The sequence below is a fragment of the Dipodomys spectabilis genome, unplaced genomic scaffold (assembly GCF_019054845.1).
Source record: "Dipodomys spectabilis isolate Male_0828 unplaced genomic scaffold, ASM1905484v1 ptg000081l, whole genome shotgun sequence".
Lineage (NCBI taxonomy): Eukaryota > Metazoa > Chordata > Mammalia > Rodentia > Heteromyidae > Dipodomys > Dipodomys spectabilis.
The window spans coordinates 6,584,989-6,610,757 of record NW_024870758.1 but is presented as its reverse complement, the minus strand read 5'-3'; the positions used below and the strand labels follow the sequence as shown (position 1 = coordinate 6,610,757).

Below are 25,769 nucleotides of genomic sequence, written 5' to 3'. Positions count from 1 at the left end.
AAGTTTTCTAACATTACATTAGACAAAGTCTTATATTATTTTACTAGAGTATTTCATCATGTGGTTTACATCACAGAGAAATTACCAGATCTTCATGGTATAGAAAAAAAATAGATCAAGGAACATACCTAATTGCCACATGAAGAGTATACAGTGGGCATTGTAGTTTGTTTTTCCACACATGCATCCAGCTAGCTTGAATTTTAATGTTAAGAAAATGCATTGAAATTCCCAAGAAATTTAATTGTGATCATTATGATAACAATAACTGCCTGAAGCTAGTCTGTATTTTGGAAAATGCAAACACCTCTATTTACTCTTATATAATGAGTGTTCTCTGCCACAGAGATTTTGTGTCAGTGTTCAACAGTGATAACACGGGGATTGTTTTCTTCTTTTTGCTACAGCTGCACAAATGGAAAGATAGCCTCCAGCTGTCAGTTATGTGATGGCTACTGCTACAATGGTGGCACGTGCCAGCTGGACCCTGAGACAAATGTACCTGTGTGTCTGTGAGTATTCATATGTACATGTGAGCCTAGTTGTATTGCTCTTGTGCAACTTATATTAAGTAGGTAATTCATGGATACTTCGGATCAAATATTGTCCCCCATTGGCTCATGCACTACAGAATCTTCATCAACTTGCTAATGATTTCATGAGAAAGAACTCATTTGGTTCTGAGCATCATATCATTTCAGACATTCACAAATCTTGGAATTTGGAAATTTCAGGGGGAGGGGAAAAAGTGCTCTAATTTTATTGATCTTATTTAGTGGTGTATATCCTAGAGATAATCATGATTGATGAATCATTTGATACTTGTTGCCATCCTTTTCAAAAGAACTTGAGATATCTATTTGTTTTTAATGTATAATACTAGTCTCTGTTTATATCAGGGGTAGAGTAATGTATTATAAAAACCAATGAAGGCCCTGGGTCATTTAGATTATGTTAAATCAAGTCTGGATCTGGAAACACCCAAAGAATGTATTGGAATTTTTGGAATGTTCCAGAAAATGTCTGAAATTTAATGTATTACCTGGAACATAACCAGCATACCTAATCAAGTGTCTAAAGAACAATCATATTAAATTACAAATATTTGATTACCTCTTAATTGGATGGTCCAAAGTGGAATACAGACCCTGAACAGAATTTGGAATGAAATCATGTACTTTCTGAGTTTTGCTTTATTGTAGTTTTCTAGGGGATGGAATACATGCGTAATTCACATGGGCATCCTGTTCTCCAACTTGTCAGTGTAGTGTGGAGATGAGAGAGCCTGTGTGAGAGAGAAACGAGCATTTCTGGAAGCATTTTTGTTCCTATGTTACTATCTCTGTATAAAATGAATTTGAAACATTTGGCAAAAAAATTAAAAGTTAGATGGTTTATTTAGCTGTATTTTACTGGAATTCTGCAGATGCTCTGTGGGGTTTAAAAGTCAGCGCTGTGACCAGAAAGAGAACCCTTGTGATCACTACTGTCAGAATGAGGGGATTTGCACTTTAACTGCGTTTAATGAGCCGAGATGCAAGTAGGTTTAACCTTCCACTTACCGCTGCGCTTCGTGTGACATCATTTCAGGCCACAGTTCATTGGTTTAAATCATGAACATCCACATGCATTTCACAGTGTATACTTAATCTCGAGGCTCATCTGTGTCATACACACTTAACCTTTGCTTCGCTCACTGATAAGTGTATGCACCACAAACTGCTGGCGTGTCTAGAAATATAACAGAAAGAATGAAAGAAAGTTAGTGGAACTGTCTCATAAAAATACATTTGCTAGGATAGTAGCTATTAATTAGAGAACCTCAAAAGCAGGTGAATTAAGACTCTCTTACCTTATACTATATTTGGAATGATGGTTGTTAATTAGTAACTGACATTCCCCTTTCATTCACTGAGGGAACAACACGCTGCTTCATTTCCTAAAATTTTGCTGAAGATTGTTCTTAACTTAATTAAAAAGATTTCCTATTGATAAAAGAGATATATACCAGTGCATTTCCAGAAATTTAATTTTGGTATCATTTAAATCATTCTTTCTTGTTCAGTTTCTGGTGTTTGAATATCCATGACAATGAACTCCTATCTCCTCAAATATTTCAAGGGTTGCCTCTGGTGTGACAACAATAGAAGTTACTTTTGCAGTGCACGTTTGTGCTTAGGAGAGCCACATGTATGGGATCACGCTAATTATATTAAAGCTAGCAGTTCTTATGATAATCTCACGGGAGGTGGCATCAATCTATCTAGAAAAGGTTTTAAAGCACAATCAGATTGAAATTCAAATATTTCATCACCAAAAAAGCTAGCTTTTGTTGATCATCTGGAGTTTTGAGGTGAAATCAGAGCTGAAGGAGTAGAGTTTTGAAGGTGGTGCCTCTTAAAAGGTAAAGAAAGCCAGGAGAATCAGGGGCTCTACATTCAAAGATTTGGTAACATTTCAAATGAAAACTGGTAGTTTGAACCCCAAAGTGAAACTGGAAGAAAGAATAGTGGAAAGAGTCATTCATTGATATTTCAGCGTGAGTAAATTCACAGTGATGCTTGACCAAAATTAAGCAGAGAAGTATTTAAGCTCATTTGTAAAATATCTATAATACCATTTATTGTGTCACTGTCACATTGTTCCTAGGCCAAAATACATAATTCATTTCCAGCCCACTTTGTCCTTTCCCAGCACATTAGGTCTCATGATATCATCTTGTCCAAAGAATGCTCTTTTGTCACCAGAGTTGCTTCTGAGTAGAACAGCTCATAAAATATTTTTTCACTATCAATTCTAATTAAATATATCAGAAAAACTACAATCACTTTTCTAGTCATCTAGCCAGGAAACAAAAATATCTTCTTTAGAAGGTTTAGAGAATTATTTTCCATTTTGTATATTTCTGTCTCTATCTTTATATTTGTCTTTATGGACAAAACATGATTGCATGTACTCTGTTTTTCTATATCTCACATTTATTTTGAAAAAAGAAGTAGTGCTTGTATCACATTCCTCCAAATGTTATGTCATAAATTAATGAAACATATATTGTTTTAATTCAATCACCAAATATTAATGATTTACAGGTATTCCTGAGTCGTTAGAAAAATCCAGAATTTCTACAGTATGCACTCAACAAATACCATGTAGCAGCTACTACATCTTCACATGTGTTGTAGGAAGTGTTAGGGTATTTTTGTTTAATTACCACCTAATTGCTATCCTTTTCAGGATGAATCAGAAAGGTCGCACCATGTATTGGTAAATATCTGAGAGCTTCCACACCTGTGTGATTCAGAAGTTCATGCCCCAGTTGTTTAAATACTTGGTTGTTTAATTCTTATTACTTCTCTCTTTTTGTTTCATTCTTCTTTCTTTCTCCCTCTGTCTCTGTCTTTTTCTATCTCTCTCTTCCTTTCTCTGTCTCACTCCCCTACTCTTTCTCACTGATGGTACTTGTGTTTGAAATTAAGATCTTACAAATGCTAATCATTGGTCTAGTACTTGAGCCATCCTCATATAACTTTCTTTCTTCCTTCCTCCCTCCTTTCTTTCCTTCCCTCCTTCCTTCCTTACTTCCTTTTTCTCTTTCTTTCCCACTTCCTTCCATTCTCTCTTTCCTTCCTTCCTTCCTTCTTGCTTTCTTGCTTGCTTTTCTTGCCTTCCTTCCTTCCTTCCTTCCTCCCTGCCTGCTTGATAATAGGGTCTTAATTTATGCCTTCCTAGCTAGACCAAGATCCTATTCACTCTTACTCCATAGCTAAATGATGGGCACATCACCACTCCTATCATTTGTACTGGTTGAGATAGAGTCTAATGAATATTTTTCCTAGGCTGGCCTAAAACTCCAATCTACATAAGCTCTGCCTCTGAAGTCTGATGTGAGACTCTGTACCCAACAGCACTACGCTCTTGGTGCTAAAAGGAGCACACTTTATAGACTGAGTTTGTAATATTAAAGAACCTAAATTTTATTTTGAGTAGATAAATGACTTTGAAAGGTTACATTTGATAATTCTTATAATATGAATATGAAGTAAGTGCTGCGGGAAAACAACTGAGAAAAGCGCAGTTAACTCTGACTCTTCTATGATGAAGAGTCCAAATCTTTTGTGGTGATGTGAAATTCTAATATTTTTCTGAGAAAAAAATCACAGTAGTTTTACCTGGAGGAACTGCCTGAAATATTCTTTTGAAGCTAAAAATGGCATATACCGAAGTAGATCTGAAAGCAAGCAATGAAGTACATTAAGGATAGGAAACAGTCTCTGTGGCATACATGGAGAATAAGACCCAGAAATATTTCAGAAATACTGGGGTCTGTTTAGGAGGTAGATTTTATGTTATGATGTAAGAATGAGTTTATAGAATGGAGGAAAGAGGCACAAAGATGCAATTCTGGAAATTATAAAATTTTGGTATTATGTGAGTGAGTCAGGAAAATAAATGAGAAAAAAAATAGAAACTGGAGGCTTTCTCAGAACTGATACCTCCATCATTAAGGTGTAGAGAGTATCAAGGATATTAGCTCCAGACATTTCAGAGGATATTCATTCTAGATGATTGACTGAGTTGTAAAATTATATAGTTATTATATGAGATATACATGACACTATGCTGAAAATGAAGTTTACGACTTGGGAGGAAGGGAAAAGGTGGGGAGGTGTGGAGGGAAGGGAAGGTAGGGGAAAAACAAAGAAGGGGTTAACAATTCTTGATAGAAATGCACTCATTACCTTACTCATCTAACTGTAACCCCTCTGTGCAGTATCTTTACAATAAAAATATGTATTAAAAAAAGAGATGCTTTCAACCACTTATACATCCAGAAACAACAGTACAAATACTGGATTTGAAGAATTTGAGGTAGTAGGGATCAACTTTCTCAACTTTTGTTATGAATTAAATAAAGGAATAACAATGGATAAAAACTGAGGCAAAACATTTTATGTGTTATGTAAGGATTTTCCCCCTTTCTTTTTCTTTTATTTATTTATTTTTTTATTGTGAAAATACTGTACAGAGGGGTTACAATTACATGAGCAAGGTAATGAGTACATTTCTTATCCAGCATTGTTGCCTCCTCCTTTGTTTCCCCTTCCCATACCTTCCCATTTCCAGCCCCCTCAACCCTCCTCCACCCCAAAGTTGTAAAATTAATTTTCCATATTCTTTATGTGGAAGTTTTATTTTATATGACTTCTTCAAGTGTTCTTTAATATCCAAAAATAAAACTTGTATTTCTTTAAAGTAGTTCTTAACTGAGATTATATCATTGGAGAAAAGAGGGGCAAAAACGAAAATCTATGTTTTGGTACATAATTTTATTTTGTACTCACTTTTTCTCAACATTAATTCTTTTGGGAATCCAGTATATTCTCTCTCTCCCCTCTCTCTCTGTCTCTGTCTCTCTGTCTCTCTGTCTCTCTGTCTCTGTCTCTGTCTCTGTCTCTGTCTCTCTCTCTCTCTCTTTCTTTCTTTTTGATGGTCATGGGTCCTGAACTCTGGGTCTGGATGCTGTCCCTCCACTCTTCAGCTCAAGGCTAGTGCTTATCTTTCTCTTTTCTTTTCTTTTTCCTTATTTTATTTTATTTGTGCATATGAGAGAATCTCTCTCTCTCTCTCTCTCTCTCTCTCTCCCTCTCTCTCTCTCTCTTTCTCTCTGTGTTTTCTGCGACTTGATCTCAGGGCTTTAAGCTCTTGTTCTTGCTCAATTTCTTCTTGCATACCAGTGGAGCCAAGGTTCTATTTTCCTAGAGTTTCAAGCTATTTGAAAATAGAGAATCTAAGATATTTTTCTGTACAGATTGTCTTCAAACTGAGACCCTAAAAACTCTGCTAGTATTACAGATGTTAGCCACTGATGCAGAGCATTATGTATTTTCTCCCAGTACTTAGGACAAATCCAGGTCTTTGTATGTTCTATAAAAGCTCTACCACTGAGCTGTACCGTCATCCCCAGAAAAGTGTATTTATAGTAAAAAAGACTGAAGTATTTGAGAGAACTATTCTTGATGGGTACTGGTGGGTCCCCAAAAAAGACTCTTATGGAAAGATGCTTACCTCTAATGAGTCAGGAATAAGCTTAAATTAGAGCTTTGTGTTTCATGTAGTAAAGCACCAGCCTTGAACATGAAACTCCAGTTACAATGCCCAGGCCATGAGTTCAAGTCCCAGTACCATCACACACACACACACACACACACACACACACACACACACACACACACACACTTTGTACCATTTCACTATTTACTAAATGCCCACAGAAAAAGACGTAATATATAAGATACAGATTTTAGCTCATGTCTCTTTGATCCAAATTTTCTAGAATATCAAGCAAATCTCAGTTATATTCATACTACTTCATAATTAATTCAATAATGTATACAAAATTAAATAATTTTTAACAAAATGTATTCATGGTTATTTGGAACACAAGTGGTCCATCTAGGAGAATATGAAGACCACAGTCTCTCTTTTTTATGGATGATATACTTTTACAAGGGAGATTTTTTGTTGCTGTTCTTGTTGTAGGGCTTGAACTCAAGGCCTGGTGCTGTTCCTGAGCCTCTTTGAGCTCAAAGCTTGAGCAACAGTGCCACTTCTAGTTTTGAGTGGTTAACTGGAGATAATATTCTCACAGGGACTTTTCTGCCATGGATGGCATCAAATCATGATCCTCAGATCTCAGCCTCCTGAGTTTTAGCCTTCATTCCATTGGTAGTGACCAGGAATCTTTAATGAGAACATAATTTATACTTTTTAATTAAAAGCCTTTATAAGAAATAAAAATAATTTTGAAAGATAAAATGCAGTGTTTTCTTTAGTTTTATTGGTTGCATATTTTTTGTTCATAGAGTAAAAAATGTACAGAATTTACTTACATTTTGTAAGCCTATAAAGTATTTATATCTATGACAGTGACAGATTTTTTCACATAGAAATTTTATTACTGTATCCTTTAATTTAAGGAATGAATTTGTTCTTTGAGAACCTTCAGCTTTGCTTCTCAATAGCTATTTCATGTATTCCTATGTATAGAATGAAAATAAAACTTCAAATAAAACCAAAAGAAAAAATAAATTCTAGTAATTTTGATGATTTATTTACAGTTTTAATATTTATAAAAGTGATTATCTTATCTTACTCATGTAACTGTAATCCCTCTCTATGGTATCTTTAAAATAAAAAAAATATTAAAAAGTATGTATCTTGAATATTAAACCTAGGGATCTAAAATTCTAGTGCATGCTATTTGTTAATATTGTTAAACAGTATTTCCTTTAAGCTCAAAAATTTGATACTATAAGTGTGTATTGAACTTACTAACAAGTTGACCAGGCCTTCCTGATTCTAAGATTTCAATTTAAGATTAGGCTTTTATTTTAGATTTAAGTACTTCAAAGCGTAGAATATCTTTCCCAATATTACCTCAGCCTTCATGGAACTATTTTTAGTAACTCTGCCTCCTGTATTGGCACCCAGTCTGGGCACAAGAGAGCACACACAGCCTTCAACACAAGCCTTTCTCTATCCCACACCAGATATATTTGCTTAAGCAGCTTTAACCCCAATGATTCACATTCTTTTGGAGGAGTTGACTCTCAAATCACCTGTCATCTCTTTGTGTGACAGCTTATGCAAATGAAGACATCAGACACATTGCATGCTCAGAAGAGGCTTTTTAAGCATCAGCAAGAAGGTGGTTATATGTAAGCCAAGAAGAGTCTCAGAAAAAAAATTACATATGATACAGAACTGTAGACTGTGAGAAACATCTATTATTTAAGCTACATGTGCTTCAGCTTTTTTATTGTGGCAACTACACCAAACTGATGCAGGTTCTGGTGCCAGGAAATGGTGCTTTAAGGTGTAGAAATGGCTTTGGAACTAAAAAGGACAGAGTTTTGAAAACAAGAAACTCTTGGTAAAAAGAGAGGTTAAAAGTACTTCTAGAGAAAACAATGTACAGTTCAATTAGCAGATATAAATGTATCATGTGTTAGTGGATCCTGGAGGAAAGTTAATTCTTTGTATAAAATATCAAAGAAGTAGTCTGAATTGTTATCTACTTATATTAAATCCAGTTGTGTCTAGAAGGTATAACTTAGAAGTAATTTAATTTGGCTAAACAGACAGAGTCAGATAGACAGACAGTTGAAAGAGATTTTAACATACGCCAGTGTGGAGACTTGAACTCAGAGCTTTGTGCATTTGCTAGACTTCTTTTGCATAAGTCGATGGCTGTAGCACTTTAGGTACAACACTGCTGCATAGTTTTAGTTTACTTTATTTTTTCTGAACGTAGTATGGTTATACAGGGAGTTACAGTTTCAAGTGTCTAAGGGTCCAGTGCTTCTTGATCAGCTACTTCTTACATCATTTCTCCTCATCTTCTTTGTTCCCTAACCAAGATTCATTTTACAGTTCCCACTTCCTTTATCACTTATCTTCATGGACTATTCTTTTTGTATTTGTCTCTTGTTTCATTATTCTAATCTATCATCCTCTCACTAGCCATGCCCTCTTAAGAATTTCTCAGGAAAATGATGATAGAATAACCTAATTTCTTCTTTATTTTTATATAAAATATGGAGAGAAAAAGAAATAAATGAAATTAAATGTTAAGCAAAAATGAAGCCATAACTGTCTCACAGAGAACTAGAGGGATGTTGAAATGTGCTAATGAACTTCTCCTGGGCACAATCCAGTAGTACTCAATTCTCATGAGCAGATGTCACAGCGGGCACTGAGGATGCTGGGGACGGATTCTTAGGGAAACAACGCCTGTTTTCTGGATTTTTATGCAGATTTTAATTTCTATTCTACTCACATTTGTCTTCTGTATTGATAGCCCTAGAGGATCTAGAGGTTTTACTAGCAAAAGTAATATAGTAAAGAATTTCCACAAATTCCCAAACAAGATAAAATAAATGTAAAATACGGAATCTGCAGTTAGAGAATTAATTGACTATTGTATTTATTCCTCCTGTTACTATTGTTATAGCCTACTTGCCTCTCTGAGCCTTAGTTTCTTCATGATGATTCTTGGATGTACACTGAAACTTCTAGAGGAAGAAGTAATATGTGGTGACACATGGGATTAGCATGGAAATATGGGCTCAGTATCATTAGTTCAATGACATTTTCTTCAGCCTTGCACCATAACTAGAATTTTTTTTTCTTTTTTTTATTTTATTTTATTTGTGAACATACTGTACAGAGGGGTTACAATTACATGGGCAGGACAATGCATACATTTATTACCAAGCATTGCAGCCTCCTCCTTTGTTTACCCTTCACCTCCCTTCCCAGCCTCCCCCCTCCCCCCCACCCAATCCTTCCCCCCCTCCCCCCCCCCACCAACATTGTAAAGCTCGTTTTTGACATGACAATTTGTACTTCTCATTGTTGCAACAGGTCCACCTAAATCCTTAAACGACTTGTTTTTCCCCATCTCCTCCACAAGTTATACTGACATCAAATATATTGAAAGCAGGGGTTATACTGTGGGGGAGGGACATACAAAGCAACAAAGAAATAATCTTATAAATACGTTAGAAACATGCATGAAAGAAAAAAAACATTAAAATACATATTTGAGGGTTCATTTTCCTAACATCACATTATCTGACCTTTTCCGCTTGACTCATACATATACTAGATATTGCAAATAAGGGAAACCATGGGACCTGTGTTTCTTTGGGCCTGGCTTACTTCACTTAATATAATTTTTTCCAAGTTTTTCCATTTCCTAACAAATGTGGCAATGTCGTTCTTTCTGATGGAGGCATAGAATTCCATTGTGTATATATACCACATTTTCTTGATCCATTCATCTACTGAAGGGCATCTGGGTTGGTCCCATATCTTAGCTATGGTAAATAATGCTGCAATAAACATAGTTCTGCTGGTAGCTATAGTGTGGTCTTGTTTGTAAACATTTGGGTAAATGCCCAAAAGTGGGATTGCTGTGTCATAGGGGAGCTCTATGTGAAGTCTTTTGAGGAACCTCCATACTGCTTTCCAAAGTGGTTGAACAAGTTTACATTCCCACCAACAATGAAGTAAGGTTCCTTTCTGTCCACATCCCCTCCAGCATCTGTTGTTGTTAGAGTTCTTGATTTTTGCCATTCTAACTGGGGTGAGGTGGTATCTCAATGTTGCTTTGATTTGCATTTCTTTTATGGCTAGGGATGTTGAGCATTTCTACATGTGTCTATTGGCCATCCTTCTTTCTTCTTCAGAGAAGTTTCTCTTTAAATCTTTCGCCCACTTATTTATTGGGCAGTTGTTTCTTTGAGGATTTGTTGTTGGGGTATTTAATTTTTTGAGTTCCAAGTATATTTCAGATATGAGACCCTTGTCCATTTGTATGGCTAGTAAAGATCTTCTCCCAATCCGTGGGCTTTCTATTGATCTTGCTAGCTATGTCATTTGCCCTGCAGAAGCTCTGCAACTTTATGCAATCCCATTTGTCCAACCTTTCTTTGATTTGTTGTGTTTCCGGGTCTCTATTCAAAAAATTTCGGCCTGAGCCAAGGAGACCTAGGGTTTCTCCTATTCCATCCTGTAATGTTTTCAGAGTGTCTGCTTTGAGTTCAAGGTCTTTGATCCATTTGGAGTTGATTCTGGTGCAGGGTGATATATAAGGATCTAGCTTTAGTTTTCTACATGTAGTTAACCAATTTTGCCAGCACCATTTACTGAAGAGGCTGTCTTTCTTTCATTCTATTGTTTTAGCTCCCTTATCGAATATTAGATGGCTATAGGTCTGTAGGTTCATTTCTGGGTTTTCAATTCTCTCTCTCTCTCTTTCTTTTTGTTGGTCGTGGGGCCTGAACTTTGGACCTGGATGCTGTCCCTCTGCTCTTCAGCTCAAGGCTAGTGATTTACCACTTGAGCCAAAGTGCCAATTCTGGCTTTTTCTGTTTATGTGGTGGTGAGGAATCAAACCCAGGGCCTCATGTATGGGAGTCAAGCACTCCACCACTGAGCCACCTTCCCAGCCCTCCAGAATTCTCTATATATCTATTAACTCTTAAGTCTAGACTTTCTTCACTTAGACAGATGATAGAAAATAATCAAAAGGGATCCATCTCACATGAGAATTAAAGAACTCTTCAAAGCCAATATTATTACTCCATTAGAACACATACATTTCAGAAATGAAAAACAACAGTGATTATATAAAACCACATTTGGGGGGCTGTGAAGGTGGGTCAGTGGTAGAGTGCTTGCCTTGCATGCATGAGGCCCTGGGTTCAATTCCTCAGCACCACATAAGCAGAAAAAGCCAGAAGTGGTGCTGTGGCTCAAGTGATAGACTGCTAGCCTTGAGCTGAAGAGCTGAGGGACAGTGTCCAGGCCCAGAGTTCAGGCACCATGACCGACAAAAAATATATTAAAAAACATATTTGCCAATAATAACCATTATTATTTTGTTTCTGTTCAGTTTTTTTCATATAAACACTTTCTTAGGGCATATTATATAGACAAAAATATACTGCATACTCTTTTATGATTGTTAACATTACAGGAGCATATGATCCATAATTCAATAATAGTACATATAGTCAGGTGCTTTATTCTTTATAGATGTCAAGTCTTTTAATATCTCTATTTTTCCTACTTTATCCAAATCTACCTCTTTCAATAATTAAGGTTTGATCTACATTTTTTTTACTTTTACAATTTTTTCTCTGGGACTATCTTCTTTACATTCATATTGTTACTATTCATCTCAATTTTCTAGACTTAATAATTAGGATTATAAATACTGAGTCCAAACCAGCTATCACTTTGGGTAAGGTATGTTACCATCTCCTTTCACATTTCTTACCTTTAAAATATTGGTTTTTAAAAAAAATCCACTAATGCACAACAAAACTTTAAGGCTTGATATATTTAAATGCAATTCCTATAGGGATTTTGGTCAGGAAACTAAAATCCTGGAAGAAATGACACCAGATACAATTTTTTCCCATAATGTCTCAAAGGATGTTAGAAGATATTGGAAAAAATGCACCTATCAGAGAAAACATAAGTAATAACAGAATTCATGATTTTAACTGAGGTCACTAAATACTTTTATTTACTTTTTATTTATGGCCTCATTATTTTTTCCTAGTTCTTCAAAGCAATATACTAGATTTTGTCTAGATAGCTAAGTAGGCAACTTATGCTTAATACCAAGCAAGAGAAAGATTGTGTTATTTGATTTGCTCAAATACTGCTTTGTAGAACAAAAATAATGCTTTACTCATATCCATTACTCAAAACTGTTATTCTGTTATATTTCATATACTGCATTAAGCATGCAATCCTGTATTAATCGAAAAGTTAATTCTTTATGGAACTTAAATTGTAAGTGGCAAGAGACAGAAAATAAAGACAGTATGCAATGTGTTTGAAATATATTCATAGTTCGTTCTATTTCTTTTTAAAGAGAAAATCAGTTAAGGAATGTTAATGTTAGGCTTGTGGGAAGTTTACATGTTTAAATAAGAATGGAGGAGAAAAGCCTGAGTGAGAAGGGATTTTTTTGAATAAAGACCCTGTGGATCATGTGCTTAAATATCAAAATTGATATCAGACTGAAAAATTAAATGAAAGACTAACATAAATAAGAAATAAGACTATTTTAAATAAGACTAAGTATCTTAAGTTTATTTTATATTATTTGCTAAAATATAAATTTAAATTCCATAAACATATGATTTTACAAAACATCAATTAAATGCATCATGTACAAAGACAGATGTATCTATTTGTATATGATATACATTTGCAAAAGTAAAAGCAAATCTTCAATCAAAGTGGTCACAATGGCTATATGTTATTGTTAGAATGCGGACAACATTGATTTTTTAAACGTTATGTCTCTAATTCACATTATTACTAAAACATAGAAGAAAAATATGTTTAAAAAGAAAACCAAAAATTAAAAGCAAAAGAGAGAATCAAAAAAATATCTAACTCCAATATTATGTTGTTTCTGAAATCATATCATTCACTGTTTTGAAAATGACAATATGGCAAAACTCCAGGACACTTCTTATATTACATGTCATTGCTTCTTGCTTATAGCAAGAACATTTCTCCACATGATCCCAAACAAGATAGCACTGTCGGTTTTTATGTTTTATTTCCTCTTTTCAAGCAAAAGATAAAAATAACAAAAGATAAAAATAACTGATGCATAAGCATCCCCTGTCTTCCCCCCACCCCGCCCATATCTGTCTCTCCGTCTCTCTCTGTCTCTCTGTCTCTCTGTCTCTCTCTGTCTCTGTCTCTCTCTTTCTCTCTCTTTTTCTCTCTCTCCCCTCTCTCTCTGCTTGGTTAGATGTATTTATTTGGATATCTGCCTATGCCTTTTCTCTTTTGAGGAGCATGGTTTTCCATTATCAATTTTTACCATATTATCTCTGTGTATGAGTGTGTGTTTACATCTCTCATATTAGTCTATTATTTTTCTATGTTTTGTTGGGAATTGATCTCTGTCCTGGGTGCACCTTTGGATAGGAAACACATTTCTCTGAAATTGGTCAGGAAATGCTGCCTGTTTACTCCATGACTCTTATCAATTTATATATCTGTTTCTCTACAGGAGATTGTAAATTCTTTCAAGTGTGAACTTGTATTCTGGTTTACTTACTTTATCCCAACATCTATCATGCATTTCCCTTGCCTAATTTATGTATTCTCCATATACTATGTCTAATTCACAAGGCTAAAATGTCAAGATCTGATTATTATACCATGATACATTTACTTAACTTATCATGTTTATGATACTTTTAAAGAATATAATTGGGCGTTTCTTGAAGTTTCTTGATGTTATATTAAATTATCTACATGAAATACTAGGCTTGATCGATCATTCATCAGCTTGTTAAGAAAGTATGATTTGACTCAATTTGTTCTATCTGCTCCTAGTCTTTGATTTGATCTTGTGGATTTTTTTTTTTTTATATTGAGATCCTCTGTTGATTACAGAAGAGGAGTAGAGAAGAGTCAGGCATAACCACTACCTTTGAACCTTCTGATTTTTTGTTAGGTCTTTTTTGAGGAAATTGATATGCAATATCAATCAAGCAATATGGCCTATGCCTTGGCTTTTGATATTATGAAACCCATGCTACACGAGAAATAATGGAAAACAATATTGAACCATGAGATAAATCCCAAAAATGGATATGCTTTGCTAGGGGTTTGAAATTATTCTGTAAGCAGAAAATTACATGGTAACAAGATGGATCTTATAATGAATCCCAAATAACAAGAGAAGGAAAAAAAACTTAAATTACTAAATGGATAATATATTTGTTGTTAAACATTGCATAAAAAGAGAATACATTTGGAAGAAGTAAAATCCCAGAATGTCAGTTATCTCTTTCATCACTATCATCATTACCTTTAAATAATTGTCATTCAGCAAAGGAGTATATGAAAACAATATATCTAAGGTCTATGCTATCTCTTTGAACATAATCACCCAATCATCTGATCCCTCTGAATTCATTTTTCTAGATTTGAAGGATATACATTGACATTTTACCGTATTTTCTCAAAGAAGGGTAAAGATTGTTTACACCATTTTTCCCCCTCTGTGCTTCTTTACTTACCTTATTATGATAATACTAATGGAATCTCTTATCTAAGATTGTTGAAGACTAAAAAATATTGAAATACTGAAATGTTGTTTCAACAGGATATTTTTTACCATACAATCTAAAAGTCATTGTGATTGTACAATCTTAAATGACTGAAAACGAGTATAATTTGAGTTTTTATGAGTCTGACAATGAAAATTATACGGTAACTTATAAAGGGACATTAAAAATATGGGCAAATTTTCTAATCAACAAAAACTGGTCAATTAACAGCTGCCAGAAAGAACACTGAAATCAGAAAGGTCCCAGTATAATTTAATTTCATGCATAGACATTGGTCATGGTGAGCAGCTTCAGTTACCTTAAAAATTTTTTAAACTGTCAGAAACTGGCTTTGCAAACATTTTGAAATTACTATTAAAATACAGAAGGATTCAAAATGAGTATGTTAGTATCAAAGCAATGTGTCCCGAAAGACTGATCTGAATGTGGTACTTCTTCCTTTCTTTGGCTTTGTGATTGTAATCTAATCTTATTAAAAACTCAGCAGTATTCCCCAATCCCTTATGGTATGAAATATAGTAGGAAATTCCTAAGTACTGGAGAAACTTTGTTGAATTTACGAAGATAATTATTTCAGTGTCAGTCATAACATTTAGAAAGTAGAAATTTTCCTCCTTACTGTTAGGTTTTTAAAAAGAGGTAGCCGAGTAAGAACAGCACCACACACATGGTATTCAGATAAAGGGTAGGTTTATTCAGTAGACCTGCTGGGACCAGGCCAGGTTGACAATCCGCGCAGCTGAGAAAGGCCTGGGAAAGACCTAAGAAAGAGAGAGAGCTGGGAAAGAGAGAGAGAGCTGGGAAAGAGAGTGAGCTGGGAAAGAGAGAAGGGAAAGAGAGAGCTGAGAAAAAGAGCTAAAGGAGCTGGGTAAGAGCTGAGAAGGAAAAGAGCTGAGAGAGAGCATCTGGGCCTGAGCTAGGCCTTATCTAGGTTATGGGCGGAGAAAGGTGTGGCCACATCAAATCCAGATGGGACCTCAGCAGATGCAGATGTGACCTTTTCCAGGTGTGCTAATTGCCTAGGTAAGGCAGGTACTGGGTGGAGACTTTGCTGCAAGGAGGGTGGAGTCTTCTCGCCATCCAGGAGTGGACCTTACACTTACATATTGTAACATTTAAGTGAGGTCTCATTTTCACATGGTGTTGCCATTGTAGGATAGAAACTACAGGATGTGCTTTCCACTGGTCCCTTTGCCAAGCCAAGCACCACACCTCCATGCAGAACAACCTTATGTCCCTGTAGAGGAAAGCCGAGGAGAGCCCAAGGAAGTTGTCATGTGTTTCAGTAGGAGTACTGAGCCATTCAGCTATAGCTGTGGGTGATGGGAATATTTCAGGAGTTAGGTCATTGCATGTCCCTTGATTTTCTTTCTGCCCCGTGGCACATTTTCAAAGTACAAAATGTGAAATGTGCTTGTCTTCTCAAACAGTTAATACCAAGAAAACCTGTCACATCAACATCTGTTCTTTACTAGTCCCAGGGAACAGGTTGCTTTTTTGAGCCTTCACATGCTATTTATAATGTAGGGGAAATAAAAGGTAGAAAAATAAAGGGTTGAATTTAAACTTCAGTCTGTGCTCTGAGAATACGATCAGTTCTGCCTATTGAAGGACAATTATAACATAGACTGTAGATAATAATAATGTGTTCTACTGAACATTTCATAAAGCTAGAAGAAAAGACTGTGGAAGATTTTCATCATAAAGGAATATATATATGTATATGGAGATTAGTAGAAAGTAGAAATATTACATAATGTATACACATGTTGAAATATCATAAAACCCATTATTACAGAATTTTTTAGATTTATGGTACATGGTGTCTCATGTCTATAATTCCAGCCACTTGGGAGGTAGATTTGGGGAAGATAGTTTTTGATGCTTGTCTGAAAAAATGAAAATATCAAGACCACATTTCAGCCAACACGTTGGACCTGGTTGTACAGCTAATGGGTAGGAGAGTCTGAGGCAAATATGCAAGACCCTATCTGAAAAATAACTCAAGTATAAAGTATCTGCTAACAAGCACTCTTAGATCTTGGGTTCAAAAATCAACAACAAATATCCATTGTGTTTATAAACTGCCTCTTTAAATGGTAAAACAAAAAAAACACCAAAAACACATCCAATGTATACTCTACAAAATTAAGAAAAATGAAAGAAAGGGTGGTTCAAAAGGGATGGGTAAGAATGTTAAATGGGTAACATTGATCCAGACGCACTTTATTCATAAACTGGGTGTTGAATGGCAAAAGATAGAGCTTGAAGAGCTAGGTTCAAGAGAAATGTGAGTAAAGGTGGCAAGTTTGCTCTTACCCACTAATGGAAATGAAAACTTTGCAATGGGATAAATTTCTTGGAATGTCTTTTGTGAAGACAGTCTAGATTTCAACTCAGACCTGACTAATTTCAAATTCATGCATGCCATATGAGTCACCAATATCAACCAATTCTTGATTAAAAAATAAGTTATTACCTTTAAGTACTTGTACACAGGTGTTACCATTCAACAAACCAGACTATGAGTATAGTGCTTTCTGATTGAAGTTATGCTTTTCAAACTTTTCACCCATTCCTCCAAATCTATGCCTTCTCTCACTTTTTCTGATGTTGTAATTAAAAATAATGATATTTTCTTATTTTTATGCTTTTGGAGATTGAACCCAGGGCCCCAAACAGTCTACTACTTAGGTCATTCACACAGCTCTTTTGCTTTGATTTTTGTTTTCAGATAGGGTCTAGATAACTGCCTGAGCTGTCCTTGAACTTCTCTGCCTCCTCAAAATCTTTACATGGACACTTTAAGCTTCAATGAGTAAAGTTAATTGATGGAACTGAACTAAAATTAATCTTATATTTTGTATTGTATATATAAAACTAGTTTTTATATCAAAATTTCCATCGAAGCCAGACGCCGGTGACTCACGCCTGTAATCCTAGCTACTCAGGAGGCTGAAATCTGAGGTTCACAGTTCAAAGCCAACCTGGGCAGGAAAGACCGTGAGACTCTTATCTCCAATAAACCACTTGAAAACAGGAACTGACGCTGTGGCTCAAGCAGTAGAGTGCTTGCCTTGAGCTTAAGTGCGCAGGGATGACAGTACCCAAGCCCAGAGTTCAAGCCTCCCATGACTGACCAAAAAAAAAAAAAATTCTATCAAACAAACACAATTAGAGCCGAAAGTTTGTTGATTGGCTGCATCATAGGACAAGAACTGAAAGATAAATACATAAACTTCATTTATTCATTGAAGGAATGTAATTTATATATGCCCAATTTACATGTGTAAGGTTTTTAAATGTAATATTATTATTATTAAGGTGTCCTACAGAGGGGTTACCGTTTCATAAGTAAGGTGATGAGTGCATTTATTTTTGAACTATTTCACCCTTTTCTTTGCTTTTCCTTATTTTCCATCTCTTTTCCCTGTAAACAAGTTGCATATCTCATTTCATATGTGTCATGTGAGTTGCAATTATGAACGAATTTGATAGAAGTTTGAAAGAAAGGAATGGTTCGTTGTGGCTAGAAGTTACCAAGGTTTGCAGTAATAATGTATTTACCCCATTTTACTAGTGCTAGTGTGTGACACAGGAGGGTTTTCACTTTGTGATGGAGAGGACGCACTGATAGAGAAATGTCAGAAGGGACCAGGACAAGAGTAATTTCAAAGAAATGAACCCATGACTTACTTAAGCAAATAGCCTCTGATCTCCTATTGTTCACCATTTCCAAGCAATGAAATAATAGTACGAATTCACCAATAGATCAATTCATTGACTCACTTCACCTAAAATTCATGTGCTGACATCCACACTTCTGTCAACACCTGAAATATATGTGGGCAAGACATTTCATATTCAAACCATAGCACCCAAGGTACTTTCATATAATTGTATGCTTTTATACATGGAAAAATTAATGAGTAATTGAAGTAATGAAAAGAGCTAGGGATGAGAATTTTATATTAAATATTTTCACATCTTTCTGTAAGAATTGACTTACTTTAAGTAGGCAGCACTTACAAATGTGTTGTATACAGTTCACAAAATAGCTTATGGTATTGTCTATGCCATTCACATATGTGTATATTCATGTTTTCTACTATTCCACATCCATGCCTTCATTAATTCATTCTTACATTCTTATATATATTCTCTATGACAGAAAACACATTCAATGGTAATCAACCATATACCTTTCAAAGTATGAAGGAACATCGATATTCATAAATTTATATCTATGTATAATAGATAATGTCTACTTTTAAATACATTATAAACAAGCATAGTTATAGGTAAGCATGATTGTTAATAGAAGCAAATAAAAGTAAATCAAAATTTAGAATATAGTGTATTGATTATTTATGCTAATCAAGTACAGTCAACTGTAATAAAAGTGCTTGTGTTCTCTGGGGTGTAAAATATTACTAAAATATGTTACAAAGATTAGATCTGCTGCTAACCTCAATGATTAGACCATTGCCTGCATAAACCTTTTCATGTTCAATCTAAAAAAAGTTATCTAATAAGTGAATTACAAAAGGAATTTTTTGTTAATGAGAATCGTTGGTCATAAGGTTTGAAATGCTTTTGTACACAATGAATTCCTATAAACGTTAAATCTGGCAAATTATTTGTTACTCATTAAGAGTTTTGTAGGATAAAGTTGGGCTTCATTGGCTCATGCCTCAGCTCCTAGCTACCTCTGAGAAAGTGATCCAGAAATCATGGTTAGAGGACATCCAGGTACAAGGTTGTGAGAAAACATCTCACCAGTGGCTGGATATGGTGGCACATGTCTGTTATCCCAGCTATGTGGAAGGAATAATGGGCACAGTGTCATGTACTGTGTACCCAGTAACAAGTGAAAACAGGTGGGAAGATTGTAGCCCATATCTGCTGAAGACATAAAATAAGACTTTACATGAAAAACAATCACCACAATAAGAGGTCTATATACATGGCTCAGGTGGTAGAGTCTCTTCCAACAAGCTCAATCCTCAATACTGCCAAAAAGAAGGTTGCTAACACAATTTTCTTTGTATATGGATACTGTCAGTGAAAGTAAAGTGAATATCTTTACAGATCAGAGTGATACATTTCATTGAGAAAGAACTTAATTCACTTGAAACATGGTAACACATTCTGAGGTCATACTGTTTTTATCAAATTTATGTATATATGTATGTATATATGTATATATATATTCATTCTGTATATATTCAATGGAACAGTACTGAATTTGGATACTGTATTTGGCTCTTGCTTAGTCTTATTGCTAAACCTAAAATATTTGGGTAACATGATGATTATTTTCTCTGAATGGCCCCAAGCATTGAGATTTTTTTTGTTCATTTTGTATATTTAAATATCAATTTTGGACCAAGTCAGACATCCTGGAAATAATACCACTCGAATACATAGTCACATTGAGGTTTCCTTCCCATCTTCAGCTGTGAAATTAGCAGCACAATCTCTCATGCAACATTCCACTTCCTATATTTTTACATTACATTTATTATTTTGATTAATACTAACTTTATGGCTATTTTTTCTTTTAAGTTGATACAATATACCATTCATTTAGATAGAATCTGTCTTCTTACTTTAAACATAACATGCCTTTTTTAGTTGGCTCACATTCCTGAGTAGTATTCACATGTTAAACTTTTTCAGTTTCTAGAGAGTATATTTTGCATGTAGTTATCTATCATTTGATACAACATGGACCATTCACACGCAAGTGGATGAGGTTGAATTTTATATTTAAGCATTTTGACATAAACCACTCAATCATAGCAAATGGCCTTTTATAGATGAATCTTTTTTTCTTCCTGTTTATATATATATAAAGTGAAAATACTGTACAGAGGGGTTACAATTACATGGGCAAGACAATGAGTACATTTCTCATCAAGCATTGTAGCCTCCTCCTTTGTTTCCCCTTCCCATCCCATCCTCTTCCCGCCCCCCCAACTCTCCCCCCCACCAAAGTTGTAAAGTTTTCGACACATGACCTGTATGTCTCATTGTTGCAATGGGTCCACCTGTATCCTTATTTAAACGATTTGTTTATAGTTGAATCTTTAATAGCAAAATTTCCATTATTGTTTATATGTTATTCTTAAAATAAATCATCTTAATTATCCATTCTATATTTTTCCAATTTTTTGATGGCCACTTCTCTTCAGTTCAAATTCCCCTCTAATATTTACCTTTCTAAAAATAATCACTGGTCCTAGATTTTTGCACAATTTTTATTTTAACTTTGACAAGTTAACCTATGGCAAAAAAATTTTTTTGGGGGGGTGGGGGTGGGGCTTGAACTCTGGGCCTGGGCACTGTTCCTCAGCTCTTCAGATCAAGGCTAGCACTACCACTTGAGCTACAGCACTACTTCTGGTTTTCTAGTGGTTTATTGGAGATAAGTGACTCATGGTTTTTCCTGCCTGGGCTGGCTTTGAACCGTGATCCTCAGATCTCAACCTCCTGAGTAGCTAGGATGACAGGTGTGAGCCACTGGCACCTGGCCTTCAAAAATTTATTCTAATCAAATTATTTTAAAGTAAGCATTAAATTGTACATTTTTATACATTTGAATTGAATGTACTTGATTATATTAAATTTAAGAAACTATATATAGATCTTTGTTATTGTGTTGTTGTTCTGGTTATTGTCCCTCTGAATTTTTTTCAAGGCTAGTGCTCTATCACAGCTCTACTTCTGACATTTTTAGTGCTTCATTGGAAATAAGAGTCTCATGGATTTTCTTGCCCAGGCTGGTTCTGACCTGTGAAACTCAGATCTCAGCCTCCCAAGTAGCTAGGATTGAAGGCACAAGTCACTGGTGTCCAGTTTAATTTAGTGTCTTTGAAATAAACATTCCAAACGAATACAAATTTTACTGACAATGGTCATGAGTAGTTGTGAGTTACAATATAGTTAAATTTAAGAAAACGAGTTAAATAATTCTTTGTATCTGAGTTTATTAAAAAGAAAAAAATGATGCTGGGTATAGTAATATACATCCATAATTTCAGGTACCTACAATGCAGAAGTAGGAAGACAGAGGCTTGAGGTCAGCCTTAGGCAAATCATAGTTAAGTTAAATGCAGAATATATCACAGAAATTCAAATTTGTGCTTCATCCTTATTTTCATCCTTATTTTTATATTTAGAATGAGTTTATAAGTGATGCAACTTTAATGGTATATTAGGCACATATATACTATCTTAATATCTTGAACAAAGTATCTTAATATCTTCACAAAAATGTGAAAAAATGTGATACTGAAATCAGGAATAATAATAATATGCTAAAATGATGTATAACATATTATACTGTAAAAGACAGATTATCAAGTATTACGGGCCACAGGGCTGAACTAATGTGGCAACTCTCATAATTGTGTTACTCAAAAAGTGTACTTATTTACATTTTTCCTAGTAATACATTAACCTTTTTCAAAGACTGGTATTATCATGGCATGAGGAAACAAAGCATTAAACTAATGCATTAAATTTAAATGACCATGCTTTTTTCAATAGTGATAATATAACAGTACATTTTATTTTGACCCTTTATGGTTGTACTTTTCAGAACAAATTATGCAGAAATTGCATTTCTTTATTTTAAAGTCCTTCTCATAAAGTTCTCATAATTTACTGTCAGCATTTAATGAGATTATTTATTATTATATTTATTGATATTATTATTATTATTAGACAACCCATGGCTATGTAGTTGAGGCCAACCAGAGATTCCTGAGTTTGTGCCAGGAATCTACTTTCAGCTTCCTGGGGTAACAGGGAACAATAAGTTCACCGCCATGTGTGGCTCAGATGAATTATTATGTGAAAGCACTTACTCTAATATCAGATTCAAATTGCATCAAATAGTATTTGAACATTATAATTTTTTATATAAAAGTAGGGGGAGGAAACTGGTGAACTATGTTATAAGAAGTAAGAATCTTCAAATACAGATAAGGTAATTTATATAAGGACATATAAAATAAAGATGAAAAGGGGCTTGAAAAAAAAATCAAATAATTGATTCAATAAATACTAGTCTCTCAATACAGGAGAATGTTTTTGTTTTCTGATATTTCTGAATGAAAGGGTAGAGGAAGAAAATACTGGGAATTATACAGAAGGTAGAGCACCAGCAGAGCACGAGTATTATGAACTAAGGCCCTGCTCTAAAAGAAAAGTGACAATACATTTTAATGAAAGGTTTTTGAGTCACTTTGTTTTGTCTAATTTTCTTTAAAGAAAAATATACATCTTTTGCATTAGTCATGATACATTGTCATCTGTTTCCAATTTAATAGCATGGAAACTAGCACAGAAGAGTGTAGCGTAGAATTTTTAAGGTTTATTTTGTGCATTTTTTCCTCTGTGGAAAAAGAATATGGTGTATTAAGAGATTTTTCTTTCTGAGTGACTCTATCATTATTTATAATAAGGACAGCCTCACGCATTTATAAAAGGAGAAATTCAATTTCAAATTGCTTTAAAGTTCACCTTTGAGTTTCACAGTGGTCAGGAGAGTCTCTGACCTTTAAATCTGATGAAAAGAGAAAGCAGATATTAATCTCATTATTTGGTTTTTGAACTCCTCCCAAAGTGAGTAACGCTGTCCACATTTCTGCAAAATGACAGGAACAGTTCATTCATATCCATCATTGTTATTATGAAAGACAATACTAAAGGATTTCAATACATAGTACTTGTATCTAATTTCAATTCTCTTTTACAATTTCCCTACTACTTTAGAGCTATCATTATTTTAGACAGTTTAATTATATGTCATGCATTTGGGCTATTAAAATATAATAACTTCCATTTTACAAATTACATTTTGTTCCTTTACATATGCCAAACTCTTTTTGTTATTCTAACAGTGTTTATTGTCTCATCAATATCTGTGCAGTATTTCCTTTATTTAGAATATTCTCCTATACAATAGAAAATTAAAATGAGAAACACAAAAACATTTTAGCAATAAAATAATTGTGGAAACTATAGATGTCATGATAAATTGAGAGATCATCTGTTTGATGTCAAGATAAAACTATTAAGCATTATGAATAATTAAGGCAGAGGAAGGAGTACTGTTTTATTAGTTCAAAGCCAGTTTGAGCAACACAGTCAGACTCTTTTTTAATGAAATTCCAAAACTAGTTAATTAATTAAACCTCTGGTTTTGCCACATATTGTATGGAGAATTTCTACCTAGATTATTTCATATTTTGATAGCCATATAGTTATGTCTACCTATCTATGTTGTCCTCTTGTGAAAATAGAGAAGTTTCTTGAAAGCTGTTTGGTATAAAAATAAAGTGTGGAAGTGGGAAAGAGGTCAAGTTTAAGGTTTTAACAAAAACACTAAGGGATAGCATATAATTCCTGAATTCAAGCCCTATAACTTGCCCACACACAAACATATACACACACATCTGAAAATACAATAATTATCTGAAATATTCCTTTAAGTGTGCATGTCTTGGGAATTGATGGCATACATTATATTCCTCTTGCCCAGATTTGGTACTGCAACATTACTAAGATATATAATTAATATATAAGATGTATTAAGATATATAATTAATTCATCCATATAGAGAAAGTGAATTTTAACAAAATTTAGTTTAATAATCATTAGTTTAATACACAAAAAACTCATAAAATTAAGGGCATTTTATTTGCACAGTTATTACGTTATGATAGATATTTATGATAGATATTATATTTTTATCTTTATGGTTTGTACTAAAGTGTTGACATTTATCAAATCAAATTACTAATACTATGTGTCTTGGTAAATAATCATTTGTCTCAAACTTACTGACCTTGGGAAAAAAGGGAGAAATTAGATTGTGTTAAGAATTCATTACCAAGTAGCTACTCACTGAACAAAATGATAATGAGGATGTAAAGAAGAATAAATGATTGTATGATTAAACACAGCTGCACCAATCTAATGTCTCTGTCTATGTCTAATTCAAGAACACTATGTCTAATTCAAGAACACAAGATTGGTATAGTGATAGTCAGGTCAATTTTTCTACTATTTTAAGCTACAGAATAGCACTGAAATTATAAATTTGACAGTCTGTGTCATGCAGGCCTTTGTAATGTTGAGAGGGAAAAAATAAAGATTATTTTGGAAGGCTATGCAATGCTAACTTCCAGAAAATTGCTCCTGGATGAATAGCAGAGAGTAGTGCATAGCAACAAAGCAGATTTAGAGATGAACAGAACATGGACTACAAATTTTGCTTAAGTGATAACGAGAGAGAGAGAGAGACAGAGAGAGAGACAGAGACAGAGACAGAGAGAGGGGTTTGAGAGATTATAGTCAACATGAATATGCTAGGAATTGGACAGGAAATTTTAATGAGCAGCACACATTCCATTTTTCAAATGCTATTCCATGAATGGTTTTGATCATTGTAGTCTACTTAGATAAGATTTATGAATTTCTGTAAAGATGGTAAGAATACTTGGTCTTAAATCAACCATTGGAAGAAAATTTTCTAGACCAAGAACTGCCTTAAGTTGTAATTTTGTAAGGTAGGGAACAAGAATAATGATTTCAATTTGATTTAATATCTCAAAAGAGATTATATTAAGACTGGAACAAATGCAGGACAGTGAAACATATCTTATTTTATCTTTGGTCATAAAACATTATCTTTTAAGGAGTAGAAGAATTGTAAGGTGATCATACAATGATTAAGATACATGACATAAAATTAATTATTTCTTCCAGTGTAGTCCTTGAGAGTTATTTCTAGTACATAATAAGTAAAAATTTCCCTGATGACTCTGACTTTAAATATGCTCCCACAACCTTGCTTCTTTTTCTTCTTTCTTTTTTTTTTCTTTCTTCTTTCTTTCCTTCTTTCTTTCTCTCTTTATCTTTTTCTTTTCTCTCTCTTTCTTTCTTTCCTTCCTTCCTTCTTTCCTTCTTTCTTTCTTTCTTTATTTTCTCATTCTCTCTCTTTCTTCCTTTACTTTTTTTTTAATTTAAGTTTTTATTTTTTGTGAACATACTGTACAGAGGGGTTACAA

General features: G+C 34.3%; 1 protein-coding gene across 1 annotated transcript in view; it reads left to right on the top strand.

Annotated features, from left to right (window-relative positions):
• Positions 1-25,769, top strand: part of Lrp1b (LDL receptor related protein 1B) — a 1,466,647-nt gene that overhangs the window by 1,423,909 nt on the left and 16,969 nt on the right. The window contains 1 exon segment of the mRNA XM_042683428.1: positions 408-512. Coding sequence (XP_042539362.1) covers positions 408-512 — 105 coding nt within the window.